The 16,280-nt window shown below is 43.5% G+C and overlaps 1 protein-coding gene across 1 annotated transcript in view; it reads left to right on the plus strand.

Moving 5' to 3' along the window:
* The first annotated feature begins 15,265 nt into the window (after positions 1 to 15,265).
* The window catches only part of SMYD2 (SET and MYND domain containing 2), a 29,679-nt gene continuing 28,664 nt past the window's right edge, over positions 15,266 to 16,280 (plus strand). Inside the window, exon 1 of the mRNA XM_074168121.1 lies at positions 15,266 to 15,596. Within this exon, the coding sequence (XP_074024222.1) occupies positions 15,415 to 15,596 (182 nt within the window). The 5' untranslated portion in view covers positions 15,266 to 15,414. The remainder of the gene's footprint in view (positions 15,597 to 16,280) is intronic.

Consider the following 16,280-nt stretch of genomic DNA (forward strand, 5'->3'; position numbering starts at 1 on the left):
AGGGGCCACCCTGAAAAACTTCTATTACAGCACTGCTGGGCCGTATTTTGGCCATTGGATACAGGGAACTGGGGAAAGAGAGCGCTTCCATTTGCAGATATTTAATTGCTGAAAAATGTAGGGGTGTGTGCGGCATCTTTATTGGATGTCACACCGAAGTAATGCTTTCCAGGTATTTTTTTGGCACTTTGCATCATTATCCTCTTACTGCCAGCATGCAGTGGCCCCATGTTGCAACTCAGTGTGAAACTGATTTCCAATTTTTCTGTTTAAATTAATATTTACCAGTTGGTTATTTTTGGCAGACTTTTATTGATAGCATTGATTCAAGACGAATAGCCAAATTCAGTTCTTGGTTACAGCAGTATGACATGTGGAGTTAACTCCACTTTTACTAATGTCACCAAGAGCAAGAAAGGGTCCTTTTCAACTCAGTGTGAAACTGATTTCCAATTTTTCTGTTTAAATTAATATTTACCAGTTGGTTATTTTTGGCAGACTTTTATTGATAGCATTGATTCAAGACGAATAGCCAAATTCAGTTCTTGGTTACAGCAGTATGACATGTGGAGTTAACTCCACTTTTACTAATGTCACCAAGAGCAAGAAAGGGTCCTTTTTCTGTCGTTTTATAGTGTGACGTTTCCTCTGTTCCTACCTATAGACAAGAGTTGGGCTGCAGTTTTAACTTTGGAAAAGTTGGGATACAGGATTGAGTATAGCTCTGAAATTTATTGATTGGCAACTTCTCTAAGATACTTAGCAGTACCTACATCTTAACCTTCAGGAACCAGTCACTTCAGAATACCATTATGTGTGTGCAGAAATAGCTCTTATGAAAGCAGCATAAATTAGACCTTCGCTATCAGCCAAAAAAAAAAAATTATTTGAGTACTTTGTATCCATCATCAATCAGATGGATTAATCACTTCAGAATTATTTTAGCTATTTCTAAACTAATGATGTAGCAGAATCATTGACCAGGGCATAGGACCTACATTGTAATTTGAACAGACTCATAGCAAGTGAGGTACTTGACGCAGCTGTGCAGAATTTTCTGCATGTCCCGTTGTGTGGTGGGGGGTGTATTGCCCCTACATCTCTGTAAGCATACAACAGTCCACATTGCCTAGACTGAATCCTCTCCATTGGATATTGATACAAGTAAATACCTCGGCTATAAAATTGCATGACAATGCCTATGTAACGGGCATGCGAGCTTAAGCACTGTTGAGTTTGACTCAGATTAAGAGCTGTATTTCGAACCACATTCCTGTTTGTCATCTTGAGGGTGGGAAATCACTAAAAGAACAAAGTCAGCCACCAAGGCTGCCAAGCTAAGTTTGCTGTGACATTGATAAATATTCAAGCCAATGTCTTTCAAATGTTATTGTGAATCACCTTTCCATCCTTCCTTCCCCTGCTTCAGTCATCTTGCTGGCTCAGAATATTCACCTTTGTCTCAGACCTCAGCTGCCTTCACTTTATTGCATATGATTGCTATTGTCTTTGTCTCTTTTATCCGCTTCACTGTGTCTCATTTTCCTAAAGTACCTGGCACCCACTTTTCCATAACACTGTTCCTTTGTTTCAGGAAAACATAATTTCAGGAGGCAGCAGAAATACAGTTCCAAAGGCCACAGGGTGACATCCTCTCTCACCTGATCTTTATTCATATCGGGGTTTAATGGAATATTTTTTTTTCCATTTCTCAAGCACCCTGCAACTCCCTTCCTCCCTGACAGGAAGGCACATTTTGTTTCTCATAAAAATGCTTTCCTACGAATCTTCTGTTCTTCAGAAGTTTCAGAGGCCCTTCTGTTAAATGTTGGCTTTCTCATGTGGATGGACCTGTTGACCTGGTTGTGGTTTATTGCTGTTTTGACATTTTTTCTCCCTTCTAAATTTGAAGGAACTTAGACCCTTTTGTCATTTCTAATCTCTGTTGTATCTCTGTATGTCAGCAGCAATCTTCCCAAACTCTGGTTTTAATTTTGTGGTAGGAACAATTGAGAAGTTTTAATATCTGAACTAGTTGGCTTTCTAAAAGTAGTATTTTTAATGTACAGCTAATCTTGTATTTGTGGTTCATACATGATCCACCTTCCTCGGATATCATCAATAAAAAAAAAAGGTAGTTTCTCTCATTTCTACCAAGTCAGGAAAGGATGCTGTTATACAGTCCTTTATGTATACTTTCTTAGCTCCCTGATGCACTAAAAAAGGGCCCTCCATCCATTGAAATAATACAAAACCTCAGTTGCTGATGGAAGTGGTATGTGATTTTCTGTGTACATTTTACACCAGAAGGTACAGTGCCTATTGTACATCCCCATTTAAAACTCAAACACAATGGCTCATGCAGCTGGATGGTGACCTGCCAATGAAGTTTGAGACACCATAGACTTCCACATGAATCTGCAGATTAATGAGACAGAGAACTATCTTCTTTTTTCCCCACAAAAGGCTACTCGCGCATTCAGAATGTGCTGCAGACTAAAACCAAAGTTCAGCTCGCCACAGGAGTGGAGAAGAAACACACACAGGATACACCTCAGAAACAGCCCAGCCCTTATGGAAAACTCCTGTGGAATTTAACACAAAATGATAAGCTTTCTGCAGCCTTTTTTTTTTTTTTCATACCATCCTATAGCTCAGATACCTCTGCTATTAAATTCTATACAATGACTCAAAAAAGTTCATATAAAAGATGTAATGCTCCATGGGGTTTTAGAGACCCCCCTTATTTCTATTCCAATTATGTTATCTAGAACTTTTTATAAAAGACCTATCTTATAACAGGCCCTTTCCCTCTCTCTCCATTCTCCTTTAAGTATAATAAAATGTGTATAGAGATAGATATAACAATGTGTACAACTCCAGGATTTTAGGTGTACTACCACATGTGGAAAAGGCATTATTTGTCTTCGGGCTAGTAAGCCAAGTAAACTAGGAAACTGTCAAAACCAGACAAATGTAAATAGCAACTACCTTCTCATCTTGATAAGGCCAATGAAACAACACTAGTGTGGAAGAGGGGGGAAAATGAGGTTTCAATCTTTCTTTATTATAATTTTGAAGCAAAGCCCAAATTATAAACACTTACAGAAACCTTAATTTGTGAATGTCCTCTCAGGATGTTATGTTGCAAGATGAAGTAAGTTGTGCAAGGTTAATTTAGCTCCTCAAATAAATAAAAAAAGTTTTCAGGGAGTGTTTGGCACATCATAGTCCTACAATTCTGATGTAATTCTTACATATCTGTCCTTCTGGAACACAGCAGCAGTTGTCTCAGGTGCTGATAGAAGCTGCTTAAATGGGCTGCTTAATATTTGTCAATGGACTCGAAAACAGCAGGTACTTCGAGGCTGAGTAATCAGCTTTTAAGGTATTTTTGTTGTCTTTTCTTTTTTCCTCTCCTATCAGTCAAATTTTTCACAATTTGCTCTTACCCACCTCTCACCTTCTTATGACTGCACCCAGCGAGCTCCATCAGAGTCACTGTTTCTGGGTTCCCACCCCATTATCTCCTGAACAGGCTCTGGATCCACCTAGAGGGGGACAGACTGTGGTGGGAATTTGGCCACTGGAGACATGGACAAGCTACTTACACTCTGCCAAGACCCAGCGGTAGTGCCAGTGGGATAGTGACGATGTCAGGCAGGAGGCTGTGACAGCCTGATCACAACTGACCCAAACCCAGAGGAAGTTGGGTTAAAAATGAACATCTAATTTATCTCAAGAGAGACTCAGAGAGCAGAACTCTGAACAACCCTTCATCCGCCTCTTCCTCATCCCAGGGCTTGACAGGGAGAGCTGAAACAGAAGATTAATATGATCTGATACCTTTATAACCAGAAGGTGGTAATCTACCATGGAAAGACAGTTCAGACTATTGTTTAAGCTAATAATTAGAGGCCAAATTAATTTGAAATGGACTGAAGAAATGGCAGCAATTTAAATAGAATTTTTCATTTTAAAGGTCACCTAATTAACTATGTTATAACAACATTGGATTCACTAGTCCCTCTTTGTCATGGTCACAGCTTCAAACATGAGATTGTCTTCACATATGTTGCTCAGAGGGAAGGGGGCTGCAAGAAACTCCATATGACCTTATGATGAGCAATGCAAATTACAATAACTAAAGAGACGCTGTCTAAGAAATAGCTTTCATTATTCAGTTTTTGCATTGAGAGAGGTAATGATCAAAATAAGTAATTTGACATCTATGAAGGCAAATGTTGGGTATGATAAGGAATGTATAGAAGACCAAAAGTAAAAGCAATTGAACCAGTGAAGGTCCATGGTCTATTATTTTTTCCTCATCTAGGAACTTCATTGAGTAACCAAGTTTTAGTCTTAAAGAAGCAGGAGTTGGAAGCATAAAGCGAAGTGACAAGCTTTAGCTTATCAATTTGAGACAAATATTTTTAGTCACTGATTCTTGACACAAGGATTACCCATGCCAGCTTCTGTGGCTTGAGGAGAAGGGGCCCCAGCAAGGTTTGTTGAAGTCAAAATGTCTTTAAACATGACTCACAGAAAAAATACAAGTTACAGCAATCCTCCTTGAGATGACTAACTTGATTTGTTAAGCAACTACTTTGTGTCGGTTTTGACTCATCAAGAGCTTATTTAGCTCACGAGGATGCCTTTGATGGTGTAAAAAGATCTCTGAATACACTAATCACAATTCAATACCATCCAAAGCATCATCAGATGTCATATAAAGGCATAAGTTCAAACTCTCAAAGAGTTTCTGTGGATAATGTATCCACTTAGTTTTATTATCAAATCTTTATTTCATTCCTGAGACTACAATACCTTGTCTTACTGCTTTCATGATTGTTTCAATTTATCTAGTTTCTGCATATCTTTGAGTATTTACTTTTCATTTTTTTAGGTAACTCCCTTGAGAAGCAGCTTTGCATTGACTCATTTTCTTTCTTTCCTTTCTTTAAGAAAGTTTTGTCTCTGTGGATTTTCTCTGAAGATGTTTGGAATTGATAAGCCGTGATTTCAACACTGTTTCCCAGACTGACTTGAGCAGTAGAGTCTCATTCATGGCACAAGTGTGTTTGCTGAAGTTGGTACTATGGGTCCAGCTGAACACAGTTTTCAACTGTTAATAGTGTAATCCTATTGCACCTTCTTCTCTCTGCCTTTCCTTTGATCATTTAAAATATTTCTTGAAGCATAGACAAGCCCTACTCCTCTTCAAGCTCTGCAGGAAAAGTACTGTATTAATCTTTGGGGATGCTGATTTCTGTTTCCAGTTTTCTAGGGTTTGGAGAGATCCTGACTTTCTGTTAACACAGCCATTATCTGGGACAGAGTTTATGGTTGATATATTTGTCCATGCAGTCCTGTTTTTAATTTTATTATTTTAATGAAACAGATTAAGAGAAATCAAATCAGTGTGTTTTTACTTTCATTTCATATTTGGGTGGATCTAAACCCAGCTATATTAACCAGATCTGTTGCTGAATAGTCTCATTTTCCCTCTTATATATTGGGATTTTCCAAATTATTGTCTTAAAGCACATTTGCTTTTCCATCTGGTCAATCATGTCTGCTACACTTTTCCCTCTACTTGCTGGGGCCCTACAGTCCATTTACCCTGTGCAGTCCAGGTGCCCCCAGCCACAGGTATGGGGTCTGACAGCTCCCAGTCCCACGTAGCCTTCCTTTCTCACCACATTCAGAGACTTCTCAGTCACATAAACCTGCAGGATAGTCACACTTGAAAGTTTCTCTAGGTTTTTTTTATCACTATTATTATTATTGCCGTTGCCATTCTCTTAGCTCTTGAAGTTAATAAGCACCGATTAAGTGCAAGGAAGAAGCAAGGACTTGTCAAAAATGTAGTTGTTCTGAATCTAAAATATTTTCACAATATGTCGATCTTCACAGTGCTGAATACCTGAAATCCCTGGTCAGTTCACACTGATACCTTATTTTCTGGCTCTGTTCTGGACCGCTCCAAGTGTATGCCCAAAACAGTGAGCTGGCAGTTTGGCAGATGGATCCCTGCAGAAAGCATTCCCAAAGGCAGTACGGACAAGATCCCATCATGTTATCTCCCTTCCCTGACTCCCCTGTGCCCTATCCCTGGTGCTCGCGGTGTTCTGTTCAGTGGAACTAGCCCTGAAGGGGCTGCAGCCTCGGGGCCACGTTACTTCATGTGACTTGAACAAACACCACAAATCAGGAGTGCTCTCCTCAGGCCAAAGGCTCACCACCCCCGGCCCAAAGGTGAGCCCCCGTGAAGCGATGGCCCAAGGGACACAGCCAGCCTGCTGCGAAGAGCGCTAGTTGTGGGAAGCATGGATGGGAGCTGGGCTGAGCCCCTGCGCCCCAGGTCCTCTCCTAGCAGCAGTGTAGATTCAGCCAGCAGTTAACAGCACAGCTCCCAAACACATTTTAGCTCCTAAGCATGTGGTTGAGGTGCAGCTTCTTTTTAAATTACTATTTCGCTAAGGGTAAATGTAACATAGTAGTACCTGGCCTGATAGTGATCTTCCTAGGAACCTAAAAAGCGGCACCAGCCTACTTCCATTCAAAGCAAAACTCCCAGGCCTTGGCTACATTTTTTTTTCTCCCTCGCTAAACAAAAAGGATCCCAAACAAGCAAAACCAGCACCAAAAAAAAATCTTGCAAGGAGGGAGAATTCCCCAAGTTATCTATCGTAATAAAAATACTCTACATTTGGCTTCATTTTCAAATGCACTCTGTACCCGCAGCTCTTGCTGGTACCAGATGCAGCGCTGGGAGAGCACTGCATTTCTGTATAAACACATCTGGAGGCCTTCTAGCTGCTGCTGGTGGGATGCCTCTCAGCACGGTGTCGCTTACAAATAGTCAGTACTCTGCTAGATCAGATCTCATCTTTCAAGAAGTGAAAGTGCTGTCATCTGATGACAGATAGTGGTGGATCTTCTCTCAGTAAAAATCTGTGTATTCTCAGCTTCCCTCCGTGTAGAAAACCAGTCACAGAAGGAAAAGCAGAAGAGGTGGTTGACAGAGAAACCACCAACTACGTGGACGTGAATTAGTCTGCTGAAAGATGGCCCTTGGTCAATAGGGAACACCAGAAAAGGGAATAAGAGAAAGCTGGTATCACTCCTACTCGCTCTACCTGGAGCATGCTTAAAGAAGGCTCTTTGGTTTTTAAAAGACTCTGAAGATAGCAGAAGAATGAACTTTTTTCTTCCCCTTCTGTCTCCTTCCAGCTATTACTTTTTTTTTTTTATTTGTGGGAGGCAGAGATCAGAAGGAGGAATAGTGGCCTGCAAGCAAAAGGAAGAAAAAGGGGAATTCTGACACACAGAAAATTAAAGCTTAAGATATCTGTGTATCAAGCAAGGCAAGGAAAAAAAAAAAAAAAGGACCAAAAAAAAGAGTATTTGAAGTACATTATGCGCAGAAGAAATCCCAGCAATGGAATTAGCCAGTGACCAGATGAAGGTGGTAAAATCATTAATAATGAAGAAAGCCATATTCAGTGAACAAGTCTCTCCTCAATTTGGAAAAAGTAGGATGACAGCAGTATCATATCGGGCAGGCAAAGCCTTTTGCAGTCCATTAGTAACCAAATAGGATGTTAAACGTCTACTTGTGATAAAAACCTGTAATTCATCAGGCCCAGATAACCTGCACCTTAGGAGTCTCAAATAGTTGGTGGATGAGATTCTTCCTTCCACACGTTAATATTTAATGGGTCTTGAAATAATATAGAAAATCCAGAAGACTGGAAGAAGACTGATGTTTTGCCAGTGTTCAGCAAGGACGAACATGATGACCTTGGTAAATATAAGCCAGATAACCTAACATCAAACTGGAGAAGAGGGGGGTGGGGTGGCTAGGCAAAATAATAGAATATGGGGTTCAACTGATACAGAATGGAAGGACAGGAAGTAATTAATGCCAGTCAGCATGGTTTTATGGAAAATGGGTCTTGTCAGACAAACCTGATTAGATTACAAATTTGGCTGAAGAGGTAACTGCTTCAGTGTGATATACTGAGACATTTGTAAGGCATTTGATCTAATTTTGCAGAACATTCTGATTAAAAATAATATTATGCAGTCTCAGTGAAATACCCACTAGCAGAACAGTGGCCTTACTAAGCAGCAAATCTCAAAAATGAGTTATCACTGGGAAGTCATCACTGAATAAAGATATTTTTAGCAAGGGAGGACAGGGGTCAGTCTTAGGCCTGCACTTGAGCATTTCTGTTGCTGAGTTAAATATAAATTGCTGTTGATTGTACTGTTAATGCAATCTTTGCACATATAAATAGAAAGGCAACCAGAATGTATATAGATGTGATGTTACTTCTTTATACAGCATCGGTGTGGCTACTGAAATGCCACACAGTTTCAGTGATCCTATGTTTAATGAAGCTGAAAAAAATCACAGGTTTGGAAAGCAGCTGCAAAAAATCATTGTTAGAACTGAAGAAAATGCCTTACCACGAGAACTGTAGAGAATATGGATGGATTCCTTGATTACAGTGTGTAAATACTTCCATCAGCAGAAATGTGGTTCACCTACTTTCCTTTTCCAGCACTCCCAGTGAGCTGGGACAAAGAGGTGCGCAGTCGTAGGGCCCAGGTCACCCCGAAGGGTTTCTGTTTCCACATCAGTAGCAGACTAAGTTAAGCACGGCCCGGTGGCAATGGGGTGTCCCTCGTGTCAGGAGGGGTGCCTGACCTACTACACACGGCAGCATCTGTGAAGGCTCCAAGACTTTTCTCTTGCCTGTAATCCCTCTCCAAGTAAAAGGGCACATAAAATGACCCTGGATGACTCAGGAAATGTCCTGGCCAATTATCTTAGGGAGCCTCAAGGAGTTATCAGAGGATCAAAGACCCTTCTCTAGTCTTCAACACAGAAACGATGCTATAGTAGCACCGAGTAAGATCCTCAGCTTGAGGGAGCAGATGCTGTTCCTTCAAAGTCAGTGGAGAAATGCTGATTTACACCAGCGGAGAATCTGGCGTTATATTTTTTTATTTGCTTGAGTCCTGCCGTGGCTCCATAAGCAAAGGTTAATGCAGGTCTGCCAGGGGCAGGCTGGAGTTAACACAGAATGGCAGTTATGAGGTTGCTGATTCTGATAAAAGCAAATTGTGAACTGCAAGCATCTGAGTGTTGAGTGTCACATTCACACCTAACAGCTGCCCTTGCCTGTTCCCCACAGTCATCCAGTTCTGTCATCATGATATGTTCCTGAAACCACATTTGTGCTGCTGTCACTTTTTGTCTTTGGAAATTTGTGTACAGGCTTTCTGTAATGACATAATAAAAATGCTTGTAAACTTCAGATGAATGGATTAAAATATATTTAACCCAGGCAAATCACTTCCATACATTAAGTAGGAACGTGAGTCTTTACTTCTAGGTCTGCACTCTCCCCTGTAAAGACTTGCAGTAGGGATGTTAATATTTATAGGAAGTATCTGATGGGTGAGGGTGGTGAAGAGTTTTTTCCTTTCATGAAAAAAAATGAGGAAACTCTTTCTAGGTCTCTGGGTTTTTCACTATCACAAATGTCTCTAAAGAGAAGAGACAGATATCTCTATGGGTTTGCCCGGCTTCTCCATTTCCACCAGTCCTCTTTGGATGGGAACAGCCTGACTATCAACAGAGCCAGGGCATCTCTACAGCATTTTTGTCTGTGTATCCGTACTGGGCAATGACAATACTGTCAACATGTCAACTATTTGTGGCATAGATGTGGAAGATAACACGAGGATAGACTTTGAATGTCAAGCCCAGGCCCCTCCAGGGTGGGAGCTGGGAGCACACCAGCCTGAGAGGTGCTCCGGTGGCGCACCACGCTTGCAGTCCCTACTGAATGGTGAACTCGTCATTCCTGAACTCCCACCTTGCAGCTTATTTCCTAGAAGTGATTAACTGCACTTTTCCTCTTTGAAAGGCAGCATTTCCCAGCTCCTGCTGAGTTTTTACCTTCACACTTAATCTCTGGTTCACAAAGAATAATATAGGCTTGCACTCACCTGCTGAAAAGGTCCAAATCTCTGAACCCAAAGTACCCATAAATTGCCGAGATACCAGAAGCAGCTGCCTGGCTACAGCAGGACAGAGTTTAGGGTGAGCTGTGAAATCTGCCCACAAAGCCTATTAAACCAGCTTACGCTGTGTTTTTTGTTACTTGGACCGCAGCGTGGGACGTGCTCCCGGCTGCCCCAGCTATCCTGTAGTCCGAACCTGCACTGGCCAGCTGAAAGCAGCTGATAGTAGCAATAGTTTTGGGAGGAAAAAAAAAAAAAAAAGACAAGGTTAGTAAACCAGATCTCTCTGGAAACAATTTAATTAAATATGGAAAAGGTTATATACGGTTTCCTTTGTCCTTTCTCTCCCCATAGGCTGCTGGCCTATGATCATTCCTCGTACCTACCCTGTAGCTGATTTTATTGTTTATTCCTAGCTCACCCTCCGGTTTGCTCGGGGCTCTGTGTCTTAGCAAGTGACTCCCTGCCCCCTTTCCAAGTTCAGAACCTTTCTGGCTAAAGTCTGCAGTGACACGTAACACAAAAAGACAGCTTTGGGCACAGGGCGTGCAGCCGTTCCTGGAGAATACAGTCTGCGGTTCGGCGGTACCATTTCTGGAAGATTAAGTGATTAAGCCTAACTAAAAGTGACTAACAGGGATGGATCTTTTCCCGTCAAACACGCACAGTTTTCCATAGAGCGGCTCCAAGGTTGCAAGTGAAGGTGAACAGCTCTGCTTCTAAAGGCTCCTTAATTTCAAGAAATTCAAAGAGCAGGCACGACACTTTGTTCTGTGACTTTCTTAAACCTATACCCTACTTCACATCCTTTCATGAGCCATCATCTTTCATATTTAAAACAGACCTAATGGAAGTTAAAAAAAAGACAGAGGAGATGAGAAGTCTCTGCAGATGTAAGGTATAATTTAGCCAAGTATCACTTTATCACCCAATCCTGGCAGGTCCTCAACACATCCTGTGGGGTACAGACTCCTCTGCTCATCTTGTGAGCAGTGGGGAGTGAGAGCACTCCAGTCTTTTTCTGGTTGCTTGAAACTCCCTGCTGTTGGCTGTTTAGTCAGCAGTTGCATGCATATTTATATGGCTAAAGCCTTGAGAATCTTCGTAAATTGATTAACAAGTCTGTGTTTTGCAATAAAAAATATTTATTTAGACATTCAAACCGATTCATAAAAATCCATCTTCAGATTATCTGATGAACATGGTATGAAAACACAGATAAAATACGGAGATCCAAAAGAGTATGTTTTATTTACAGGTTTTGTATAAATATAGAAAAAGGGGGGGGGCATAAATATACGAACAAAGTAGTTACAAAACAGTTTTCATTAATAACTTATCGAGCCAGTTTTATTTCTTGAAAAAATCCAAAGTAAGCTGAAAGTTATGCAGGCAGCTGGTTGAATTTCTCCTGGAGGGTTTGAATGGGGATTCAGGCCGGTGCTGAATTTCACTCTTGTGAATATATTCATGCATTATCTCTTGGAAAGCTACGTCTTTCAGGGTGGAATAAAGCCCATTTAGGAAATTATTATTTTTGTTTTTAAAACTAAATGACTGTTTATTAAAAAAGAGAGCTACTTCAATTCAAATTTTTCCTCATTACCTGAGGCATAATCAAATTGTCAGCTGTTCAATAAGGGTGATAATGTGGAACAGGAGTGTGATAACGTTTGCCATCATCCCAGCTGGTTCCCTAAAAAAGAAACGTCCTCAAAAGCTTCTCACCAGTGGACCTACGTGATCTTTACAGAAGCCTATTGACCCAGCACAAGGTATGGTTTAAGGTGATCTGATGTGCATGAGTTGTCAGACCTCTTTTTATTTGGACACAATGTTATTTGAGCTAGGAATTAAATCCTGACTCAAAGAATGTAGGAATTTGTCATTCACTTCAGTGTGACCAGGATCTCGCTACTAGAGTACATAATGCTATGTTTTCAGATTTCAGAAGTAAATGCTGAATCATTTCATTTTACCTATGTCTACAAGTACTAATGTAGGTAGAAATAAAGTTGAGAATTTTTCAAGATAGTTTATAATGTTATAACAAGATCCAATAACTGAAAAGACAACTAGGCATAAAAGTAGAAATAAAGCATATGTGTTTAGTACGGGGTTTTCTGGTAAAACTACTCATTAAGGACATTTTAAAATCAAGACTAGCTGTTTCCTAAAAGTTTTGCTCTGCTTTGAGCAGGAATTAGTTCAAGGAATTCAATAGCTTGTGCAGTATAAGAAGTCAGAGTAAATGGTTTTAGGAGCTGTGACTCTATTTGTCTATCTATAATTGACTTATCAACTAATCAAACTGGATTGAACATAAGGGCAGTTTCCCAGTTAATGCTAATTCATTCATAAAGTGAATACATTATCGATTACTATTTTTAAATATACTTACTTATAGAAATGCCTATAATAAAGAGTCCAGACCTTTGAGCTAGACATTGATGATACACACTGAACTGGGACACAGAGTAAATAGCAGTCCTCGTGCACAAGATGTGGTACTTGGTTAGTCGATTAGATACTGCTTGTATTATTCTAACTGGATACACTAATTTCATCCCTGCTGTTCATAAATCTGCAGTGGGTCACAATTAACATTTAGCTCAGTGGTAGAGGGTGATAGCATATTTTTCAGTGACTGAACCTATTTTCATAGCTCACTCTCTCCTTGTAAAAAAGGGATGTTTTAACTAATTCAAATAATGTTGGTCCAGAAAGATACATGATTTTTGTAGTGGCTCCATTAGTTTCATCATGTTACGATGGATAAGAACTTCAAAAATGTTAAAGATATGCAACATGATATGAAATACGTTAGTTGTATGGAATAGTTTATTGTCAGGGCCTTGAAGGCACAAATCGGCCTTTATGTCGCTGGCCAGCCTCCCTGGGGACCCCCACCCAAAACCCCTGCACCTTGTCTCCTGCTGCCCCAGACAGGGCTCCCTGGGTGGCCCCTGGAACTGGTTCATTCCCCAGCCGTGCCTGGGGCTGTTGATGGACATGTTTCCAGCACATGGCTTTGTTTGTCCAGCTCAGCCCCTGCAGGAGCATGCCTGGTGGGTGAGGAATCCAGCTTCAAAACAGGGGGAAGTTGGGGTTTGGGAGGGTTGCATCATTTCCCTTGCACTGGAGTACTTCCAAATTCTGATTCTTGAGGTGGCCCCACAAATAGTTGAGCCTATGTTCAACTGGGGAGCCGGGGAGGTGCTTCACAGCTGAAAATGTGGTGGAGTTCAGGCAGATGCAGACATACCTACACTGCAGCTCAGGTGGCCTGCTGGGTCAGCTCTGAGGTGGCTTGTTCGGGTGCCGACAGCAGAGGAGGACCAGCGGCACCCAGCTTGATGGATGTCTGTGATGCCGGGGAAAGTGCCTCGCACCTCAGTCTCGCTCTTCGCTCCCACTGCGGCTGTCACCCTGTGTCTGCAATGAGGCAGTATGGCATGCATTACGTTTTTTGCAAATTGAATTTTGCATGTTTATTTTCTCTACTGTTATTTTAGTGTTTCTACTTCTACTTAGCTGAAATTATCCAGAGAAACAGACTGGGTTGGAATATGAACATTGAATAGCTACAAAGTACTGCTGCTGTTTTAATTTAGGGCTAGATTTTCAGCTCAGCAACACAAGAGTAGCGTTAGCAAAATGAATAGCTCTGTCACATACTGCACTAAGATTAAAACCTAGTCCTTTCATCTTGATCCTACTGGAACAGTTTTATTTTTATTTAGTGACATTCTCAAAGCACTTTTGCAAGCTAATTTCTTATTTCAGGTTTGCTTCTTCGACCTACATCTTTTCTTTCCACTTTACTGATTAATTTCCTTGTGGAAATTTTGAGCCTCAGTTTTCAACTGGTGTGTTTAGTCAAAAAGGACCTTAATGATCTACTGTACAAATAATTGAACAAAAAACTACATACGCAGATACTAATAGCCAAGATGAAAACATTTGGATGCTTACATCAATCTACGCTGCTTGTGAACTACAAGCGGCACCAAAAATATTTTCATTCACTTCAATGCTTTACTTGCATTTCTGAAAGGAACATTTTCTTGGTGCTGTATCACGGTGTTGTATGACCGATAATTATATGCAAAATACTTGGGCACAAAGCTGTAGCACTTTTCTTAGTTCAGACAACTTTATTGGTTTTCCTTGGGTTGCATTTGGATTTCAGTAATAGATTTATTCTTAATAATTCTAAGATAGGAATTCTTACTTTGCATAAATTCAGTATTTTCTTGCTGTTGGGAGGTTTTGTTGTATTTACAACATGGCTGTCACTGTCACGTTCGGACCTCTTCTTGTTTCTTTGCTGATTAACTGATTTATTATAAAGAGAAGCCCATCCCTTTTGACAATTTTTCATTGAATTTTTTTGGCTCAGACTACAGGATATTATCGTAAAATACTAGGAGAAAATGGTCAGCTTTCCAGCCTCTGAGCTGTAACCACATCTGGCATCCTGGTGGATGGACTGGTCTGGACTGGCCGAGGCCCTGGCCTGACTCTCAAGCTGGCCCAGCTGCGGCAGGAGTGGGCCAGCCACCTCCGGAGGCCCCTTCCCCTCATGCGTTGTGATTCCCTGCCCACCCCACCATCTTCAGTGGCCTTGCTTCCTCACAGGACTAGAGAAACGGGTCGTGCAGGGGTCCCTCTGCCTTCACAGCCCTGCTGTGGGCAGTAGGGGAACCTGAATGCCATGGAACTTGCATGAGCCGATTCCTGCCCTGGTCATCACGCAGGTCATGACACCTGAAGCCCCCTGTGACCTGAACGGCAAAACTGCTCATGGCTGAAGCGCTTTGCCTTGGGGAGGCCTTGCTGAGACAGGGGCTGTGAGTTCAGTGGGGCGAGCCCCTTCCCGGGGATACCTGCTGCTCGAAGCCAGGTCTCTGGGAGGCTTCCACCGCGTCTGCGAGTGGAGACGTGTGTGGGCAGCCCCCTCTACGATGCCAGCCTACGGCGGGTGAATTGAGGGGGCGGAAGGCCGGGCGGCTCCCCGAGCAGGCCTGCCGGGCAAGGTTTCGGGGCCCAGCGGGCCGTAGGTGCCCCGGCCACTTCCAGCCGGGCCCGGCGGGGCCCACTTCCCCGGTGCGCAGCTGCGGGAAGTCACCGGTCACCGCCGGCTAATCCCCCGCCGCCCGGAGGAGGCGCTCCCCGCGCCGCTCGGCGGGCAGGGGCAAGCGGCAGCGGCCCCTACGGCGCCCCGCGGCGCGCTAGGACCCGGCGGCGGCCTCCCGCTACCGGTGTACGCGGCCCGGGAGGGGAGCCCGGCGGAGGCCTGCCCCGACGGGCCGGGAGGGGAGCCTGGTGGAGGCCTGCTCCCGCGTCCCTTCCATTCCCCGCGGCGGGATGCGATCGGAGGCGGCGCCGCAGCCGGACGGCCTGGAGAGGTTCGCCAGCGCCGGCAAGGGCCGGGGTCTGCGGGCGCGGCGGCGCTACGCTGTGGGGGAGCTGCTCTTCAGCTGCCCGGCCTACACCGCCGTGCTGACCGTGAGCGAGCGCGGCAGCCACTGCGACGGTTGCTTCGCCAGGTAGGGCCGGCCGGGGGAGGCCCGGGGCGGGAGGGGTGGCGGTGGCCGCTCGGTGGGGCCGGCCCCGGGGCGGTATCTGGCCGTTTGGCCGGCGGCGGCCCGCCCCAAGCCAGCGGCGGGTCGGCCCACGCCCCGCGTCCCCCGGCCGTGGCCGTGTCGGTCAGCGGCGTGCAGGCCGCTGCTCCGCCAGCCGGGCGGCCGCGCTCCTCGGCCCGCCGGTACTGGCCGTGGCAGCGGTGCCCCCGCGGAGGGGTTGCCGAGCGGGCTGCGGGGGCCCCTTCTCTGCAAAACTTCCCTCTTCCGCGGCTCGTCGATCTCTGGCGGCAGCCGGTGTTAGCTCAGAACTGGTTCTCCTTGCTTAACAGCTCAGGAAAAAGAGAGAAAGGCAAAAAAGTTTTGCTCCATGTTCATATGCTGTTGCGGTTCTGTAGACACGTGTGTAGCCGTGCTGTCACGGCAAGTTCCATCCATCCATCTAGCTTATATTCACTGATTTTAGTGGGGTTTTGACTGGAGAGAAAGGGACTGAGGTTGCCAGATTTCACATTTTGCACTTCCATGGTGCAACTGGTATATATATGAAAGGAATAATATATATATATATGTAATGAAACATTTCAGGAAGAAATTTTTCACTATGAGGGTGGTGAGATACTGGAACAGGTTGCCCAGGGAAGTTGTGGA

The sequence above is a fragment of the Numenius arquata genome, chromosome 2 (assembly GCF_964106895.1).
Source record: "Numenius arquata chromosome 2, bNumArq3.hap1.1, whole genome shotgun sequence".
In the NCBI taxonomy this organism is placed as follows: Eukaryota; Metazoa; Chordata; class Aves; order Charadriiformes; family Scolopacidae; genus Numenius; species Numenius arquata.